The sequence below is a fragment of the Mastigoproctus giganteus genome, chromosome 6, assembly GCF_048544385.1.
Source record: "Mastigoproctus giganteus isolate SK-2022 chromosome 6, ASM4854438v1, whole genome shotgun sequence".
NCBI classification, from domain to species: Eukaryota; Metazoa; Arthropoda; class Arachnida; order Uropygi; family Thelyphonidae; genus Mastigoproctus; species Mastigoproctus giganteus.
Genome location: NC_143580.1, coordinates 126,779,624 through 126,799,540, shown reverse-complemented (window position 1 = coordinate 126,799,540; position 19,917 = coordinate 126,779,624). Strand labels below are relative to the sequence as shown.

Genomic DNA, 19,917 nt, shown 5'->3' with positions numbered 1-19,917 from the left:
TAAAAAATATAATAAATAAAAAATGTTAAACATTAGGCAGAAGTATATTTTGACATTTAATCAGCTTTCTGGCTGAAGGTAAGAATTTTACATCAATTCTGTTTCAGATTTTTGCAGGTTAAGTTTTTGTCCCTTTATGTATTTTTGAGAAAGTGTAAAGATGTCTTATAGCCCCCCCCCCCCACCCCACTACAAATTCTTTTTCAGGGCTCTATATACATCAATAGAAGTAATGCCATATTCATTTCTTAATCAAATATTAACTTCATCCATTTTCCTTCTTCAGTGTTGATGTTTAAATGTTTTTGTTTTTATATTAGGTCCAGCTGGTACTGGTAAAACTGAATCTGTAAAAGCACTGGGTCATCAGCTGGGTAGATTTGTGTTGGTCTTCAATTGTGATGAAACCTTTGACTTTCAGGTATGGTTCTGGTTTTATATATTAAAAAAAAAAAAAAGTGGAGCTACTAATTTTTTTTTAAAAAGACAGTTAATCAATTTGCTAATAGCATGTTTAACTGCTGTATTTTATGGTTGTATTTAATTGAATTTTTATGAATAATTAAGTATTTGGAATAATAGGTGACCTAGTATTCACACACATTTATATAAACTTGACCTGAAGAAAGTGAAATTTTTTTTTTAAATGTACAAATTCAGAGTACTGCTTAGACACTAACACATAATAAGACAGTCTCTTATACCCATTATTGTACACACTGATTTTTCTCAGTATGGTTCCCTGAATAGGACAATGTGCACACACATATCCCCCCCCCCTGCAGATTAAGTGGACACATTTCTCATTGAGTACAGCACACACCTAACACACAAAAATTCATTAAACAGAAATTATAAAGAAATATGACCATTTCAACAATTAAAAATAATTCAACATTCAAAAATATGGTACAATTAGAAACAAGAGGAATAAATACATTTTCTAACATTTGAAAACAATTAATTTGTTAATACACGCATATTAAACGGTTTTTTCATTCGTACATGCACTCACTAATTAGGAATTATTTTGTGAAATATTTGTCTAGATTTTGTACACTGGATTTTATTGTACGTAGATCATTAAAAAATGTTAGTATTTGTTTTATGTTCAGGATCATTTTCTTCCTCTTGTCATCGTTATTGTCACTAGTTCTTAATTTCTTTCTTTCTTCTTTTTTTTTTTTTTTTTTTTTTTTTTTTGAAACTGTACAATGTCGGAGTACTCGAATATTCAACTATTCACTACTGTGACAATGTAAACAGGGGAAATATAAGGTAACATGTGGAAGATTCACTTCCACGAAACAACAGATGCCACTTGTCAGGATAAAAGAAAACTACTCTCTTCTAAATCTCTAACAGGGTGCTTACAATAGAACGTTGACCAGAACCTATTGTCCAATGTTTAATACACCCTGGTTTGCCCACTGGCTATGGATACACAGAAAGTAGTTGACTAGCTGGACTTCTCGGTATGTGGGACAGGTAGTCGGATAGGTTTTAAGGGTCCCACTGAGTTGCAGATGGTAATCTCTTTATCTCTTAATTCGGATGTAAGAACAGCACTATTGCTTGCGTGCATGGGTGTGAACAATGTTTGCACCCATGCAAACAAATAAGCAAGCAAATTTTCTTCGTTCATGGAACAAAGGGTGCGAACGATGTTCAAACCCTATGTGATTCCTTGAGTGAGAAACTTCGGGATTGTCTCTGGGTGCCTTATCATTTGGGTGAACTGCTCTGCCAGGTGCTTGTGTGTGCAAGTGAGCTTCTTGTACCAGTAATTGTGGATGTTATCTATTCCTGGACTTCGCCAGTTGTGAGAGTTCTTGATTGTCTGTTTTACTACTTCTTCCCGAATATCCCACCTTCTCATTTCTTGTACATACTTGGTTTTCTTGCGTTCTAGTTCTATCCAGTTGGCTGTTAGGTCTTACTTCCCTGCTCCATACATTGCCCCAGAACTTCTCAATTGTCCTCTTCTCGGGTGGGCTGTTTCCTCCTTTCCAGTCTTCTCTGAGATTCCTGTAGAAGACTCTTTGGTGGTTTTTTTCCCTCCCGAATTTCCTTGCTGAATGCAAGGAGGTTCTGCTTCAATGTGTCCAAGTACTCCTATTCTCTGATTTTTTTTATCTCATGTTTGCTATGGACACTGTCTCTCTTGAAGATGCTCTTCACTTTCCAATTAATTTCTTACTCCTATTGCTCCGTTGGTACTGGGTCAGTTGGACTATCTTGACTCTTAATTCTTCTATCTTCTGCTGCTCGTCTCACTTATCTTCCATTAATCCTTATGGCTGCTACCACAGCACAATACATGGCTGTGTGGATGGCCTCCAGTGTTGCACCATTGCTGTCGAGATAATGTGGTATTATGTGCCAATTCAGTTGGTCTGTGGCTCTCCACGCAGTTCTATTCCGCCTCTGATTCGGTATCATGTGAGTCTTTGTGGGGTCCATTCCTTTGAATTCTGTTAGATTCTTCTTCCACTCGTCCTCTATTCTGGATATCATGACCTCGTCTCTTTCCACTTCTGCTGCTATGAGTTGTATTTCTTCTTGCTCTTCCTCCTCTGGTTCCGTAGTCTTTAATCTTTGTAGTTGATTGCCCATGTCCTGCTTGATTTTTTCCATGATTGCAGGAGCTATCAGGTTCTTTATGGTGATGGTTCTTCTCTGCTCCTCTGTTCGGCGACCTGAATATCCGGGAATCATTCCAGTCACTTGGTATTTAGTCTCACCCTGTAAGTTGTCACATCGGTCTCCAGCTTCATTATTTCGTATTATGCTTGCATGATATACGTCTTCATTTCGATGCTCCACTTCATGCGTTGGGCGTTTTCACTTTTCCTGGGTGGTCACTAGTGCAGTTGTGCAGGAAGCACTTTCAGTTGGTGGGGCTGGGTGGTCTTGCCCTTCTCTTGTGGGAGCCATATTGGGGACAGCACCACTCACCCCACTGCTTCCTCAGGAGAACGGTTTCTGATTTTTCGAATAGACCCCCTCTACCTAAGGTCTGGACGCGAGTGACTTTATCCTATGCCACATTCGATGCAGCATGATTAATATTTCTCTGCAACATCATCCATCTATGAAGGTGGACCTGTTTAGCTTCGGCTTATGTCGTGGTAGTTCTCGGGAGTGATTTCAGGGGGCGCCACAATCTGCCTTAACCACCACTCCTACCTTGGGCTACGTAGGTAGCAACTTTGGAGCAACTTTCACTATGTTTATTTATTTATTAATTTTTATTACTATTAATTTATTTATTATCATTATTTATTACTATTGTTATACTGGTCTCACAGAGTGACGGAGCCGCGTTCGCTTCCACTAAGGTGCTACTCGAACCCGGGTCCATCAGGCTGTGGTAGTCCAGTGTCATAACCACTAGGCTATCCTGCTCCTATTATTATTGTTGTTATTATTTCTTCTGTATTTAGGTAGTATATTATTGTACTTTTAATTACCTTTCATTCTGGAATGAAATGTAATTAAAAGTGAAATAAGTAAAATTTTCCTTCATGATAATTTACCTATTTTAAAAGTAATTCCTTCTTTTTTCCTATTTCCAATAGTGCATCCCTGTTATTTTCATATATTAACTTATTTTTCTACTAATCTGATCTCAGATCACTCTTATTACTCTTCCATCTTCTTGTTAACTTGATAACAAGACTATAGTGTGGGTTTATAAATATCTTTGTAGGGATCAATACCCTACAAATATTTTTGTAGCATATTGCTCATACCCATTATAAGAATTTAATTTCCAACTATATATGGTACACTAGATATTAAGTTTTTTTTTTTTTTTTTTTTTTCCCCTCAATCTCCTGGTGATGTAGTGCACACTTGTGTTTGTGTGTCTAGTGATTTCCTGCAATTTAATTTGGATGTTCTGTTTAATAATAATTTAATACTTATTTTTATTAGGCAATGGGCCGAATCTTTGTTGGTTTGTGTCAAGTTGGTGCTTGGGGCTGTTTTGATGAATTTAACCGTTTAGAGGAGCGAATGCTATCAGCAGTGTCCCAGCAAATTCAGATGATACAAGAAACACTAAAGAGCCAGCTTACACAAAAAACAGGTATGACTTCTTAAAAATATTACAGATTTTCTAAATTTATGCAAAAAGTTATTATTGTCGTCAACCATTTTTCATATTCATTATTCTTTTAAAACACAAACAAATAAACTTCTTTATCTTTATTCAGTGCCATCTGTCACAAATACCACTAACTGTATAGCTATGATTCTTCACAATAATGGGACACTGTTCAAAGTCTTCATTTATTATGACAGTGTCCTATAGCGGTTGGATTCGCATTGTAGGCATGATTTTTTTTTTCACTTTTGCATGGCAGGAAATGCAGTGTAATCAATATATATGCAAATTAGTAGCAGAATGAAGTGTAGTGCATAAAAAATGGAGGAAATAATAGTGTGGTTTCAAAGTGAAGATAATAGTGTCATACATCCTCCCTGCTTATTACTTATCATAGCGTATGGCCTTCATCTAAGCTGTGCTTATCATCTAGGGCCATTTTCCAGAGATATTTTATCCTATTTCATTGGCAAAGAAATAGGGGGAGAAAAAAAAAATATATACATGTATACAGTAGACGCTCGATTTTCCAGGATGGATGGTAAAAAACAAATCCCGGATAATCAATTTCCCGGTTAATCCAAAGATACAAAAGTCCCAATGTACGTAAGAGATACATTCCAGGACTTCTTACTTCATCGAGTTTTACGTAACTCGGGGATGACTAATAACATATTGCTACTATATTATTATTGAAAAATCTGAATTCCGCCCAATACTTATCAATGTTTGGCCCATTTTAATACATCCTTATTGGTTTAATTTTCTGATCCAAATCGATGGCTTTCCTTTTATTCGTAGATTTACTGGTACCCCTGTCACTTATTCTCTTAGTCGGCACCATGATAACGGTCAAAATGAAAATTTCTGAAAAGAACTTTACAGGGTTAAACAGTTTGCATCTTCCAGGTTACTGGGCTTTTCTGTTCATGCATCTAATTATAAACAGGTAGTAAACTGAATATTATTGCATTTGCGATAATACCGATAGCTGGAATTTGTGTATGTTTTCGTTATTAGGGTGAAATGTATTCCCCATCACTGAAATGTTCAGTCATATAAAAAAAAAAATAAATAAATTGTAAGTATCTTCTCTTCTTTCCTATTTTTTTGCTTGTTACTCTGTATCTCGCTTGCACAATTTGTGCATGCTGTGATTGTCATTATTGATTGTTTAAATTTATTTATTTACTATTTTTGTTTGTTTTAAATTTTACAATCCTAAAAAAAAGAAAAAAAAATTGAGTGAAAAAAAAATTTGAGTAAAAAAAAAATTTACATAAATCCATAGTTGTGTAAGTCGGGGACTTATTGTATAGCAAAATGTTCAGCAACCTACGTAAAAAAAATATGCCTATAGATAAAAAACTTGCCACGCGCTACTCGTGTGTCCAATACGATGCTTCCCTTTATTTTTTGCGACTTTGATTTTAAGGCTAATAGCTTTCCTATATTTTTTTTTACGATGTCAATTTTAAATCTAATAACTTCCCTTTATTTTTTACGATGTTGCGTATGGTTTGGTCACCAACATTATAATAGTTCTTTAGAGATTTTACAGATACATAGTTTTTGTTTAACTGAAAACACAACTCTTTTGCGTTTACCCATCATTTTCGCGATTTCTAAACAAAAAAAAATATATATATTTACTATAAAAAAAATTCTGACATCCCTGACATAAATAACGAAACAAAATTTCCTTTTGCATTGCAGCGGAACACAAACAAAATTGACGCAATGCACTAAAACAAACTAAACATTTGGTCTTTCTTTTTTTATTTTTGAGCCGCGGGTGTGAAGACAGCGGGCACTGCAAGATAATAGGTACACTAATTTCCCAGTGATGACTTATAATACCGCTTGTCGCTTATTTATGACTTGCAAAATATCTGTTTACACCCATTCTAGTTATTACTTGAATTTTTTGAATTCTCATTGATTTTTTAATTTGGAGTCTTGAAGTGTCCCGGTTAATCGAGAGTCTGCTGTGTGTATATATATTTATATGTACAGGGTGATTCACTACCAGTGCGACAAACTTGCAGGAGGTGTAGGGGGCACAAAGACAAAGCGAGATCACATAGCATTGCAGGATCTGAAATGCCTTCGCCATGCGGTAGAGGACATTGAATGGGAGGTCGTGTGAACAACGATCCTGTTAGAAGTCAGCATTTGCGAACGTTTCTGTTGAAGAAACTAAGTAGCAAAAGTCCTCCGGAGTGGATAATCTGCAGGCTCCAATGATTGGACACGTTGCAGATGGTATGAACTCATTTGGTTTGTTGACAGTATCCTGCATACAGTGGATAGGGAAATACACAATCGTTGGCCTATCGCTCGAGTACTCATACTCAGATTGCCTTCTGCAAGACGTAGGACATTCTCCTCAGTGTCTGGCGTCCTCGTCGTTCTCTCTCGATTCATGGTACCTCTTGTGAAACAACCAGTCTCACGTAACCTTGTGTGTACATGTGCGAAAATCGTATGATGAGGAGCACGCCTGTGTGGGAAATGTTCCTGGTACAAGCGCAGAGCGGCACGCCCATTACAGTCCGCAGCTCCATACACGAAGTGCATGTTGGCCAGTTCAACGTTTGAATACTCGTTTAACCTCGGGAACCGGTTCGCAAATGATGACTTCCAGTGGGATCTCTGTTCATGCGACCTCCCATTCAACATCCTGTACCGCATGACTAAGGCATTTCAGACCCTGCAGTGCTATGTGATTCCGATTCGTCTTTGTTCCCCCTACACCTCCTGCAAGTTTGTCGCACTGGTAGTGAATCACCCTGTATATATACAGTCAGTCCTCGTATAACACATGTTTACACTACACAAATTCAATCATACACAATTTATAAACAGGGGAACGATATCGTATATAATACGAACCAAATTTGCTTGTGCACAATTTGCCTTTGTGGTTACAAGAAATGGCAGTTGAACGCAGAATCACCCTAACTGAATGCAACACGCTAGGAATGAAGAGAAGATTCTGAAAATGTATTTGTTTTTATACATCAGTGATGGGGAAACACATTTCACCATAATAAGGTAAAAAAAAAAAAAACCATGCAATTCTAGCTGTCAGTATTATTGCAAATGCCATTAGATTGATTTTACTACCAGTTTATAACAGATTCCACTAGCAGAAAAACAACTGGAAATTGTTTTTATTGTTTTATGGTAATAACCCACAGAAATGTGAAATAGTAACTCCCAGAAAAGTAAAATGTGAGGTGTTATTAGTGTATCTCTGCCTTTACGGTATTGTTTATTCGGGTACTGCACGCGCACAGCTTTGTTTATGTGTATCCAACATGCCTCCTCATTTTACAATTGTGCTTTATTCCCTAAAAATGAGTAAGACACTTAAGGTCTGAAAAGGAAGCATTCTGGTGAAGACACTAGAGATTCAGAGAGAAAAAGAAAAGCAATATTGATAAACAGAGGTGGACTGGGTCAAAAATTCTTACCCGAGAAAATTTGTAATGGCCTCATGCTATGGTTTCTACCGCCTCTGTCGATAGAGAAAAAATATGAAATTGTGAAACACTTTGAGCGAAATGAAATACCATGTGATATTGCATGTGCTTCAGGCCTAAATGAGGCAATGCAGAGAGAATAAAAAAAAAAAAAACTTTCATAGCAGGAACAACTCAAAGTGTAATTAAAATCCATTAGATCAAGACACAAAGAATTGGAAGAGATGGAATGGCTGTCACATGTGTGGATAAAAATCCACACATGTGTGGATAGAAAATCAAACAAAAAACAAGTTTGCTTAAGATAGAACCAAAATCATTAGCAATATTTTATTATGTAATAGTTCTAATAAAATGCGTATTTGATTACAATGATTTATTGTTTGGTAATGGTTTGGTTACAAATGTGTGTTCACTCTTCGGTGGTAGGCACCTAACCTTATTTTTCCCCTTAGGACTTGTTGTTTTTATTGCATGATTTTGCGTTGCACGAGGGTTTCTAGGAACACAACTAGGGTGCTATACGAGGACTGACTGTGTGTGTGTGTATATATATATATATATATATATATATACAGGAACTCCCCGACTTAAGTAATACTCAACTTATGGAAATTTGACTTTATGTAAGTTTTTGCCGGCCAGTGCAAGCTTAAAAAAATCACGGAAACATATTTTGCATCATGGAGGTATCGTGAAAATATCATGTGAACCCAATAACACCTATTTTTTTTTTTTTTTTTTTAAATTCGTTCCAAATCCTTGGAAGTTGAAAATTTCGCTATATTACTAAGCTATTTATCTATCTGAAAGGTCGTATTTATAATGGAAATTAACTACCCTGTCATCGTTATCTTATGTTCCGTTATAAGGATCAATTTTGAACGGCTTTTTGATATTTTTCTAAAGCACGTTTCTGGAGGTCACTACCATAAAACAACAAAAACAATTTGCACTTTTTCGGTTTATTGGACTTTTCTGTTAGTGCATCTAATCATAAACGTGTAGTAAACTATCTTATTGCATTTGCCGTAATACCAATAATTGCAAATGTGTGTTTTTACGCTATTATGGTGAAATGTGTTCCCCTTCTCTAAAATCTTCAATCATATAAAAACGAATTTTCAGGGACTTTTCTTCATTCCTATTTACGTATTACAATGATGAAGGGGAAATGGACCATCGAAAAGTGCAAATCCTGGTAGTGCCAGGAAACGAAAAAAAATTGATTTAGAAATGAGGATGAAAATGATTAAGAAGTACAAAGCAGGACAAAGTTTGTTATCTATTGCAAGGGAATTAAGTCTCACTGCTTCAACAGTGAATACTGTTTTAAAGGAAAGTGTGCTATACGTGCACTGTCACATGATCAACACGCTTAAGATCAACAGCGATCATAAAACAGTGTTCAGGTGTATCGAACATGGAACATTTAATAATATGGATGGAGAAGCGAGTGCTCCCGAGTATAATGACCATTCAAGCAAAAGCAACAAATATTTATAAAGATATTAAGGATAAGTACGGTGAACCCCAACCCAAGTTCATGGCAAGCAAGCAATGGGTGGTTTGATCGGTTCAAGCATCAGGCTGGTTTCCACGTTATAGTATGCGGTGAAGTCATCATTGCCGATGCTGCATAGAAATTTTGTGATGTGTTGGAAAATATTATTGATGAAGGCGGCTATTCAACACAGCAAATTTTTTACATTGATGAGACTGCTCTGTAATGGAAAAAAATTCCAGATCGAACATACATTGCTAAAGAGGAAAATATAATGCCAGGTTTTAAGGCGTCAAAAGATAAGACCATGCCCTTGCTTAAGGCTAATGCAGCGGGAGATTACAGATTAAAATCACTGCTTTTGTACCATTCTGATAATCCTCGTGCATTTAAGTGTATCAATAAAGCCACCATACCTGTGCATTTCCGATTGAACCAGAGAGCATATATAACAATATCACTTTTTGAGGATTGGTTTAAATGCTGCTTCATTCCCAAGGTTGATAAATATTGTAAAGACGACGTTCCTTTCAAGATTTTGATTCTATTGACTCCTAGACATCCTACTCATCTAGATAATTTCAATTCGAAGGTGAGAGTCATTTCTACCGCCAAACACAACTTCACTTATTGAACCTATGGATCAGGGTGTTATTTTGAATTTAAAAGCATGCTATTTATGCACAACATTTGCTCGGGCATTGTCAGCAGTAAGCAGTGAGAAAAATTATATGTTAAGAGACTTTTGGAAATCTTACAATATTTACCATGCCATCTTCAACATTAATACGGCCTGGACGGAAATTACTAAAAGTTGTTGAAATGCACATGGAAGAAAATATGCTGACAGCACCTAAAGGGCTTTGAAGGATTTGAAAAAGAAGAATCATATGAAGAGGTTACAGATAAGATTGTAATGGTTGCAGAGCTACTTCTGTTGGAAGAGTTAGAGGAAGAAGAGAAGGAATTATCTAACGAAGACCATATTGACTTGCAGGCAGTGATAGCGAAAGAAGAAAATGCTGATGAAGCTGAAGATGAACCAAATGACGAATTGAGACGTTTCATCACCAGAGAGATGGCAAGGTTTGAGAAAATGGATCCTGACAGCGAATAGTTGTTAAATGTTAACTGAAGTGTGAATGATATGCTTGCTTGCTACAAAGAAATCTACGATGAAAAGGAAAAAGTCACAGTCCAGTGATCCATTAATATGTTCTTTCGTAAGGTTTAGCGGCCGACCCCTTCTAAATCTCCACAGTCCTCAACCTCTGCAGTGCCTTACTTATCAGCTGAAGATGTCGATTCTGGCAACGATGCTCGAAAGTAAAACTTACTGAATTTATGCCTGTCTCCTACCTTTTTCTGTAATGCTATAATTTTGAATATTTTTTTTTTAAATTGCACTCTTCTGTAATTTTTCCTGCCCATAAGATAAAAACATGAATGAATACAATAAATAATTCTATTTACATGTTCGTCAAACTTTTTTTTTTATTTTTATTCAATCAATTCAGCGAGCACAGCTGAGAGTGCCGCACAAGCATGGGTAAAATTCTGATTTATGTAGAGTTATGCAGAATGCAACCCTTACGTGAGTTAGGGAATTCCTGTATATATGGGAAGGAATAGCAACATCAGGCATTGATAGTGAAATTAAACAGCAAGGAGAAAAGGTAGTGGTTACTTTGAAAAATGTGCTAATAATCTTTGCTAATAATAAAAAATTGACAAATTAAAAGCAGTTTTCTCTCTCTGTCAATTTTATGATGCTTACTCTACAGGCATAGAATGGAGAATCTGTCTTTTACACTATATACCCCTTCTCCTTTTGCAGGCACATAGTTTGTCTATTTATTTTCACAAAAAATGCAATAATTACTTTCATATCTGAATTTTAAAAAAAATAATGAAATAGGTAAAATAGTTTTAAGTTAATTTTTCAAAACTACAGTCTGTGAGAAAATTCTTTTGAATAGTTTGCTTGAATTGTTTAGTTAGCAATAAAAGAAAAAAGGAAAATTTATTTTGCAGATATTTCATTTTCAGTGCATATGATACAACTGAGGAATGATACCATTTCTGAATTTTGAAATCAGTAAAAATTGATAAAAGAATAAAATTTAGTTTTTATTCTTTTATTAAAATAGCAGTACCAATCACAATTGTAAAAGACCAGTCAGTGACAAGTGTAGAGACAATATAGGTCATGCACATCAAAAAATAGCTGATTTTATAGATCTTGAACCGATCAGTAGTGTCCCACATCATACACAGCAAACTGTATCATATTTTGTACATATAGTTAAGGGGGGAGGGGGGGGGAGAAAGAAATCAAGTTCTGCCAGCATTGTCATAGAGGTGATTTGGGTGCTGATACAATCCAATTTTGTGTGTGTGTGTGTGTGTGTGTGTGTGTGTGTGTGTGAGATTAAGGTTTTGTGGTCCTTGGTTACAGATCTGACAAGTGTTTTAACTTGAACACTTGTCAGATCACTTCTCATATACCAAATATATCCAGCCAAAACGTTCAGAAAACCAAACTTGATGTGTGTGTGGGGGGTAGCCATCACTGTAGCCTCCAATGAAATTCTGAACTCTTCACATGGGATTATGTTGGAGTGGGATCTTCATGTTTTTGAGAAAGAGAGTTGGTCTGAACTGAAAGATCAAGGACGTGACAGCTGTCAAACAAATGTCTATGGGGAAAGGTGAGGGTCTTGTTTTTTTACTTGATCGCTCTTCCTTAAATTCTCTTCCCCCACCCCCAGATTCCATCAGTGCAGACTACATAAATTGTCCAGTAAGGATTTACATTACATTCCGAATCTACTAAGGTGTTTTAAGTGCTTCTCACACTGGTGTGCCTCGTGTATCTGTGCTGGATATAGTATTAATGATCAAGGGAGCAAGCAATGTTCAGCTCTAAAGGCAATTTGTACCAATTTCCAAAAAGAACACTAGGCATGCTCTCACACATGCCAGTAGTGGAAGAAACAGTAAGAAATTCAAATACTGAAAACTAAAGTGCAATTAATGTTTCCTATCAGGAGGGCAGGAAGGACATCCCGCCATAAATACAGCATGCCATCCTTTGATTCAGAGGAAGTCCCTATGAACTGTAGGTGTGTGAATGTATTCTCCACTTGACAAGGGGGTGGTTGAATAATGGGGTTGCATAGGTTGAATAATGGGGTTGAATAATAAAGAAATAACATGAATTTCTCACAGACATGAATACTGTTTCACTGCAGTTACAACATGTACTTGTTAATAGGTGATCATGTCTAACTAATCTGATTTGATATTGTAACACACTGTAACAAAAGAACTGCATACAAAAAAATAGTTTTGTCACCATATACTTATATTTCCAAAAAGCTTTTGAGAATGTTGCACATAAGACTCTGAGCCTTGTCATTAAGGACAAATTATTGCTATGAATAAAGAGATGGTTGAATGGGAGAATACAGTTGTTATAGATGGGTACTTGGACAAGTGTTTTCATTCCACAGGATTCTGGCTTGTGGCATTATTGTTTTCTGTAATTTTTTAATTTTGTGAAAGGGATGCCATTCTTAATGTCTGAGTTTTACAAATATAATGGCTGGGTGGTTAATAACACTAACCAGGGTATGCTACTAATCTAGGACAAACTTACTATGTTTGTAAGTTAATCCTAGATTAACTTACTAACTCTATGGTACCACACTTAGAATATTGGAGAATGAAAAAAAAAACTTTGAGGTGCAGTGATATATATAATTCTCTGAGCAGTATAAACAGGTTGCTGAACATCTCATGGAGTTTTGTTGGTGATATATAGGAATTTATCCAGCTGCAGTATGGAGATGATAATTCTGTTCTATAAGGCAATGGTTCGGCCACATCTTGAGTACTGTATACAGGTCTGGAAACCTCATTTTAGGATGTAAATATGTTGGAATGGGTGTAGAAAAGAGACATGATTCGTGAGAGGAAAAAGTGGATGCTCTTACCAGGAAAGGTTTCTGTCCTGCAAATTGCATCATGTGCCGACTAGGCACCTCAGAGGCGATAAGATTGAGGTGTTTAAAGCTTTGAATGGATGAGGAAGTGCAATGCTTGTTGGTTTCCTCACTCTTAGTATCCTATGCTAGACTACATGTGTTTTGGGCACCATATCAGGGGTTGGATTTGGAATTTTAAGAGACATTTATCGTCTTGGCCTTAAACCCAGTAATTTTATTTAAGTTTTGTTTGAACTGAACATTCGAATTTGGCATGGGTTAGTTTCTCTCATATTTGATCTGATCTCAAACTTGACAAAATATCATTCTAATAGTATCCGAGACAAAATTATTGGGGCTTACGTTCAGTAAATAGTTGTCTTCCAACAGTCCATCCGTGGACTAAGTGCATAAGGCACCCAAAGCATCTCTTTTCCATTTTATGTAACAACTGAGGCAATAATCTAAACTAGATTACCTGTCTAAGGTTTACACCTCCAGCCGCACCATCCCATGTGTGGCTATCTGCCTTTGAGCCATAAGGCAAAATCTTTATGACACACATGATATTGCTACATGCCCCTTTTGGTATTCATGTGCAAGAGATCTTAAAATTAAGGTAGACTATGTTCCCCAGTCACTAGGGCATCTTTTTCTACCCTGGATATCTCATCCAAAATATGCGATTTCTCTATTAAAAAGAGCAGGGGGGGGCTGTGTTGAGATTTCGTGCCTCTTTACTGATGGCTCAGAGTCAGTCATCTCTGGGATCTGCTGCCATCTTTGCACTTTGCTGTATCAGAGAACATTTCTCACAAATGCAGAAAAGTATAGCAGAGATGGTCTTGGTATTAAAACTCAAAATTATAACAATATAGTATACACAGACTAATGAATCTTTTATGGGCTTTATAAGTGATGAAATGCAGTCATATTCTGTACCATTTTATCATGTTATATTTGTTTTTCGAACGTTCTTGCCTGTATGAGCATGACCCCTCCTTCGTGTGTGATAACACAACACCATTTTCACAATTCATTACAATCTATGTGAATGTCCTTTTTTTTTTTTTATCGATGAACACCCTTTGTCTTTTCCTGCTTTCAGCCATCTGATTGTGCCATATATACTATCATATACTTTCTGACAATGACCATTGTCAGAAAGGATAGTTTGGAATATCAGGTCAATAGTATTGACCTGATACTATTCCAAGATTTAAAATCCTTAAACTCATGTGGACTTATTTAAAATATATAGTTTTACCAATTTTTGTTTTACCAATTTTTAAGGTGTATATGTTATGACATGTGACTAAATTTTGTTGGTCACTGAAAAATTTTTTCTTTTTCTTTAATTGACCTATTTTTGCTTGTTATAGCCTTGTTGTTGCTCCACTAAAACCCCAGTCAAATCAAATGCCATTAAGTTGTTAGCTGCTGTAATGTCAAACAAAATTCAACTTACTATGGCAATTTCTTTTAAGCAAAAATATTCTTGTTTACTCACATATTAGTAGTAATGGAGGCATGTGATGCAATAAAGCAAGTGTATGAGCTTATCTAGCATCAGCAAAAAAAGGGGGGGGGGGACCCAACAATTTCACACATCCATTTCCTCTAAAAGTTTGTCCAGTTCCTCCTTGAATTTATTTAAGCTATCAACTTTCACAACAGATGGAAGATTGTTCCCACAATTAACCACCCACTTGCTAAAGGTAAATTTCTGCACATCTGTTCTATAATAGTCTTTCCTCAATTTGAATTTATGCCATCTCAGGTTCGTAATCTGATCAAGCTGAAGAATTCCATCAGAATTCAGCGTGCTCAACCCATTCAAGGCCTTATACATCTCAATCAGATCACCTCGCAGGTGCCTGGTCTCCACCTGCTGCAATTTGCAGAACTTAAGGCTTTCTTGGTAAGAGGACCCCTTCATTTCCCTCGCCAATCTTGTTGCCCTTCTCTGCACATGTTCAAGCAACTCTATATCCTTCCTAAAATGAGGCCTCCAGACCTGTACGCAGTACTCAAAGTGTGGCCTGACTTGTTGCCTTATACAAAGGGATAATCATCGCAAAATTCCTTTATATCGTTGAAAATACCCCATGACCTGCTTTAGCAGCCTGTCTGCATTGCTTAGAAAACTTCATATCTGACTGCACAATTACTCCCAGATCTTTTTCATTTTCTGCCAACCTAAGTGTAATACCACACAGTTGGTACATTTCTCTGGGGTTACTTCTACCCATATGCAGTACTTTGACAGATGCAATGTTAAACTTCAGTTGCCACTTCTCAGCCCATCTGCCCAAATTTTATAGATCCTGTTGCAGCTACACACAGTCATTACTTCATTAACTTATGAGAGTGGCTCAAGTGCAATCCACCTGTGCTATATATTACAACAAAGATATTTAATTTTTCCCAAGAAATTAAGTTAAGATATGATTTTAAAATATTATTGCAAATATACATTTTAATTTTGTTGTGCGGACACTTATTGTTATTCCATCCATTTGTCATCCATTCAATTTTCAAATACATTCTCTCATTATGTTTATTGGGAAAATTGCTCCTGAAATAAAAACTTTTGTACTACAAGCCACTTTTCAGTAAAATATGCTGTTCATAAATTGATGAGTTACTGTATTGGCGGGTTTAGCTGTGGCTGTATTCCACTTGTAGCCATTTACATGTATACCATCTAACTAGGCCTCCATAGCCGAGTGGTCAGGAGCGGGAGTGCAGTAGCACATGGTCTTTGAGTAGACCAGGGTTCATGCCCCTGACTGCTGAATATGGTCGATCTGCCAACCCACACTGGACCAGCGTGGCAGATTATGATCCATTTCCCTCAGTATGAATTGTTGAGGAGGCTTCCATCCTGCAGTGGGTTGATAATGGCTGCACTTTACCTTTACTTTTTTTTACCATCTAACTTAGGTGAGTTGCACAACACATGGCAATATTCTGTGAGTTAGTGCAGAAACACACTATTATCATGTCACGTGAATGTCGACATGTCCCTGTCACAGAGTAGTACTCTGTGATCCCTGTTTAGTGTTAACTGTGAAGTCGGTCGGAGAACAAACTGTAACGTAGGGTGGCCAGATTAAAATTTGATCTTCAGGTACTGATGCTTATGTTTGGGGTATTCATTCCTCGTTTAGGGGTACTCGCATTATATCTTAAGAAAACTGAACAATTTTAATAACAACCATTTTATTTCTATATTTTGTTGATTTTTATAAGTTCGTGGGAATTCAAAATTAGTCAAATTTTAATAAAAATTAACCGAATTATAGCCCGTGCTTTAATTCGTTTAATTCGGAAAATTTTATTGCAAAAGTTATAAACACTAAAGGAAACTTGTAAATACTAACATCAAACATTTTTTACATAATTGTTTACAATACATATTCAGTAAACCTGATTTATTTTATCAAAAAGTAAATATTTACCTAGCAATACTTTTCATTTGAGCGAATTTTCTTTAACAGTTTTTCATTTTAGTGCACATGCGTTAAATTCTTTGACTGACATTTTGGGATTGGCTTTCTGCAACAGATTCTCCTTCAACATTCTTATTTCTATCCTTTTTCCACGGGTTAAACATTGAGCTAAATACTTGCTCACGCATTGCATTTGAGTGAGGAAAAGCAAACACAAAATTAATATTTTTTTCTGTATTACATACTTTGTGCGCATTTAAAATTTTTATCCAAACACCTGTGGCATTTTTGAGGTCTTTTGTCTCAGTATTTCTGCAGAATGATTTCAACAGAACATATTCTTCATACAGAAAATCGATATTGATATTGGGAATTTTAAATAAAGAAAAGTTTGTTGCCTGAGCCTTAAACCATTACAACGAAATAAAAAGAAGTCAAGTAGAAAAGTAAAAGGTTACAAAATAAGCATAATATAAATATTCTACAACCCTCTTTGTTAATAGGATAGAATGTCATATTTGAGTATTTAATTAAGGGTGCATTTCAGCAACATCTTTATCGTCAGTTAATTCTTTCTTCCTAAATAATCATCTCAACAGGGTGTTTTATGATTTCTGCTTTTTTAAAATGTTAAAAAAGGGGTATCTTGGAAATTTTATTATACTTCCAAAAGGGGTACATCTGGCAATCTGTAACATTATATACGTGTAATTCTCTTTGAGGAAAGCTGAAGCAAAATGAATTGCCACAGTTCATCCTCCTCTCCAGATTTTGAAAATGCACACACTTCTCTTATAGCTAAGAAAACAGAAGAGTACTAATGGATACATGACATCAACTGGAAGAGAACAGAAAAAGGTGAATTCCATCATTTACTGCAGGACTTGAAGAAGATGAAAATCGCTTTAGGATGTACTTATGGATGAATAAAGCATTTAATTTCCTATAACTCTATATTCTAATTAGGGATTAAATTCAAGGGCAAAATACGCAATTTCAAAATTCGCTCAGCGCTAAAGAAAAATTACTTATTTGTTAAAGGAAAGTTGAAATACTGCAAGTTTAATTTTGAATAATGACATATTCTGTTCAAATATGAAAAAAAATTTTTAATGAAATTTAATAACAACAAAAAACTACTTCTCAACCCTAAAAATTGAACTTGTAAGAAATTGTTATGAGTTGTGCAAATTGAAATGATCGACTTGTTCGTCCTCTCAATTTGTAATTCGCTTGGTCTATTTTCCTCTTTTGGCCATTTTTGAGCGTTCCTGTGGCTGGACATTTGTGGTGAGTATGCCGAGTAGCTGGTCGAAGTTGAGGATGCTTTGGAATAGGCACAGGAGCAACGTCCTTGCTGTTGTTGTTATTTGTTTTCGGATATTCTTACTTGTGCACTGAAAACAGATTATTTACTTCTAATTTAATTTTCTATTAGCATTTCCTCCATTTTCCTCTTGTCATGCCTAACGAAAATTCTGTTCAAACAGAAAAATCTGATTTCCTGACAAGGTCATTTGGCCTGGAAGCCCGATGTGTTATTTTGTAAATACAGCCAATTAGAACACTGTGTCTCCGAGCAATAAACTATTGGTAAATATAGTTCCCCCACGTTTGAAGTTAGATATGTATATAAGTGAACTGACATAATAACGTGTCAAGGTTTTCTGTGCACTGTATTCAATTATTTTGTCTCTTGTTGTAAATGTCCATAAGGCTGAGATTCTTCTCAGAAAGATAGGTCTTCTAGAAGATAGGAGAATAACTGCTATCCTACTGCAGTTGCTGATGCGCCAATAAAAATTTAATTGAAGCTATCCTACTGCTTTATTTCTGACATAATAACGTGTCAAGGTTTTCTGTGCACTGTATTCAATTATTTTGTCTCTTGTTGTAAATGTCCATAAGGCTGAGATTCTTCTCAGAAAGATAGGTCTTCTAGAAGATAGGAGAATAACTGCTATCCTACTGCAGTTGCTGATGCGCCAATAAAAATTTAATCGAAGCTATCCTACTGCTTTATTTCTCTCTGAACTTGTGTACAACTTGAACACTGATGTTTACAATGTTGGATAATGCTGAGTTGTAGTAAGCTTTTATTTGACAGCTCATGTTGAAGAGTATGATTGATATTTTTAGTTTCAGTAGCACTAGCCCCTTCAGTGCACAGTTCCTTGATGACCTGTTTATTTTGTGGTTTCAAGTAATTCAAATTCTGGATGAGCTGAAGCAAAACATCAAGAACTGCATTCGTGCAACTTCTGAACATATTTTAATTTTTCCATCAAGCACAAAGTGTGAATCCATGTCTATATGGACTAGTTGGACTTTTCAGGACATTCTGTAACAAAGTTAATAAAATTTTCTGTTAGTTTTCTGATAAAATGTTATTGCAGACTGGGTTGCATTTTTATAGGCTAATCCTGTATATATGTGTGTCTTCTAATGTTAATTTCTTTCATTTTAGAGGAGTTTTAAATGAGTTTTTAGCCTTGACTAAAATTCACAATTCAGTAAGTAGTTTCATTTGTAATTATACTAATTTTATCTTCTAATCATTTGTGTATTTTTTATCGAAGTCCCACAAGTTACAACATATAATATTCAACCAAGTAAGATGCAGATTATAATTTTTTGCAGCAATTTTGATTGAGTTAACATTATTGGACAGGCTTGGTAGAAAGTTCCTTTTTGGATGACAAATAGCTGGTGGATAAATTTATATTGTGATGGTTTCCATAAATTTGAAGAATTCGTTGATAATTGGATGCATATCCTATAAAAGATGTGTGATGCCATGAAGTTGGAGAATTGCTGAAATCACATGTAGTACTGTTGAGGATATGGATCACTGACAGTTAGACCAGATAATGAACAAGAGTGAAATGATATGGGTGATCATACCTTCTCATTGAATTTAGGGATGTCTATTATTTTGCAATCCCTTGATAACATTTACATGCAGTAACATTAATAAATGAGAATTTGGATGAGTTAAACCAGTTGACATTAGATGTGACATTAGTTATATATATATAGTATGAATAAGAGCTGTAATACTCAATACGTTCTACGTTGAGATGAGTTTACCTCAATATAGTACGTAGAACACTTCCGTATGATACTCTCCAGAAATTAAAATGAAATTCGAAAACTTACATTAAAAAATAAATAATTAAAAATCACTTTAACGCAATTAAAAATTAAAAAGAATCTAATGAAAATATTCAAAGCGATTTTCCTTCCTGAAGCTGACAATGCTTTTCGGCTGTATGTCGTGATCACAGGAATGAAAATTACCAAATAGGGTTGAACCTGAAACTTAAATAGTGATTATTTGTCTTTGCACATGCGTGTAAAGGTCCACGCA

The 19,917-nt window shown here is 35.7% G+C and overlaps 1 protein-coding gene across 2 annotated transcripts in view; it reads left to right on the top strand.

Moving 5' to 3' along the window:
* The window catches only part of Dhc64C (dynein heavy chain, cytoplasmic), a 1,460,071-nt gene that overhangs the window by 532,875 nt on the left and 907,279 nt on the right, over nucleotides 1-19,917 (top strand). For both annotated transcript variants that reach the window (XM_090376486.1, XM_090376487.1), the window contains exons 35-36: nucleotides 321-421; nucleotides 3,940-4,093. In XM_090376486.1, the coding sequence (XP_090232612.1) occupies nucleotides 321-421; nucleotides 3,940-4,093 (255 nt within the window). The remainder of the gene's footprint in view (nucleotides 1-320; nucleotides 422-3,939; nucleotides 4,094-19,917) is intronic.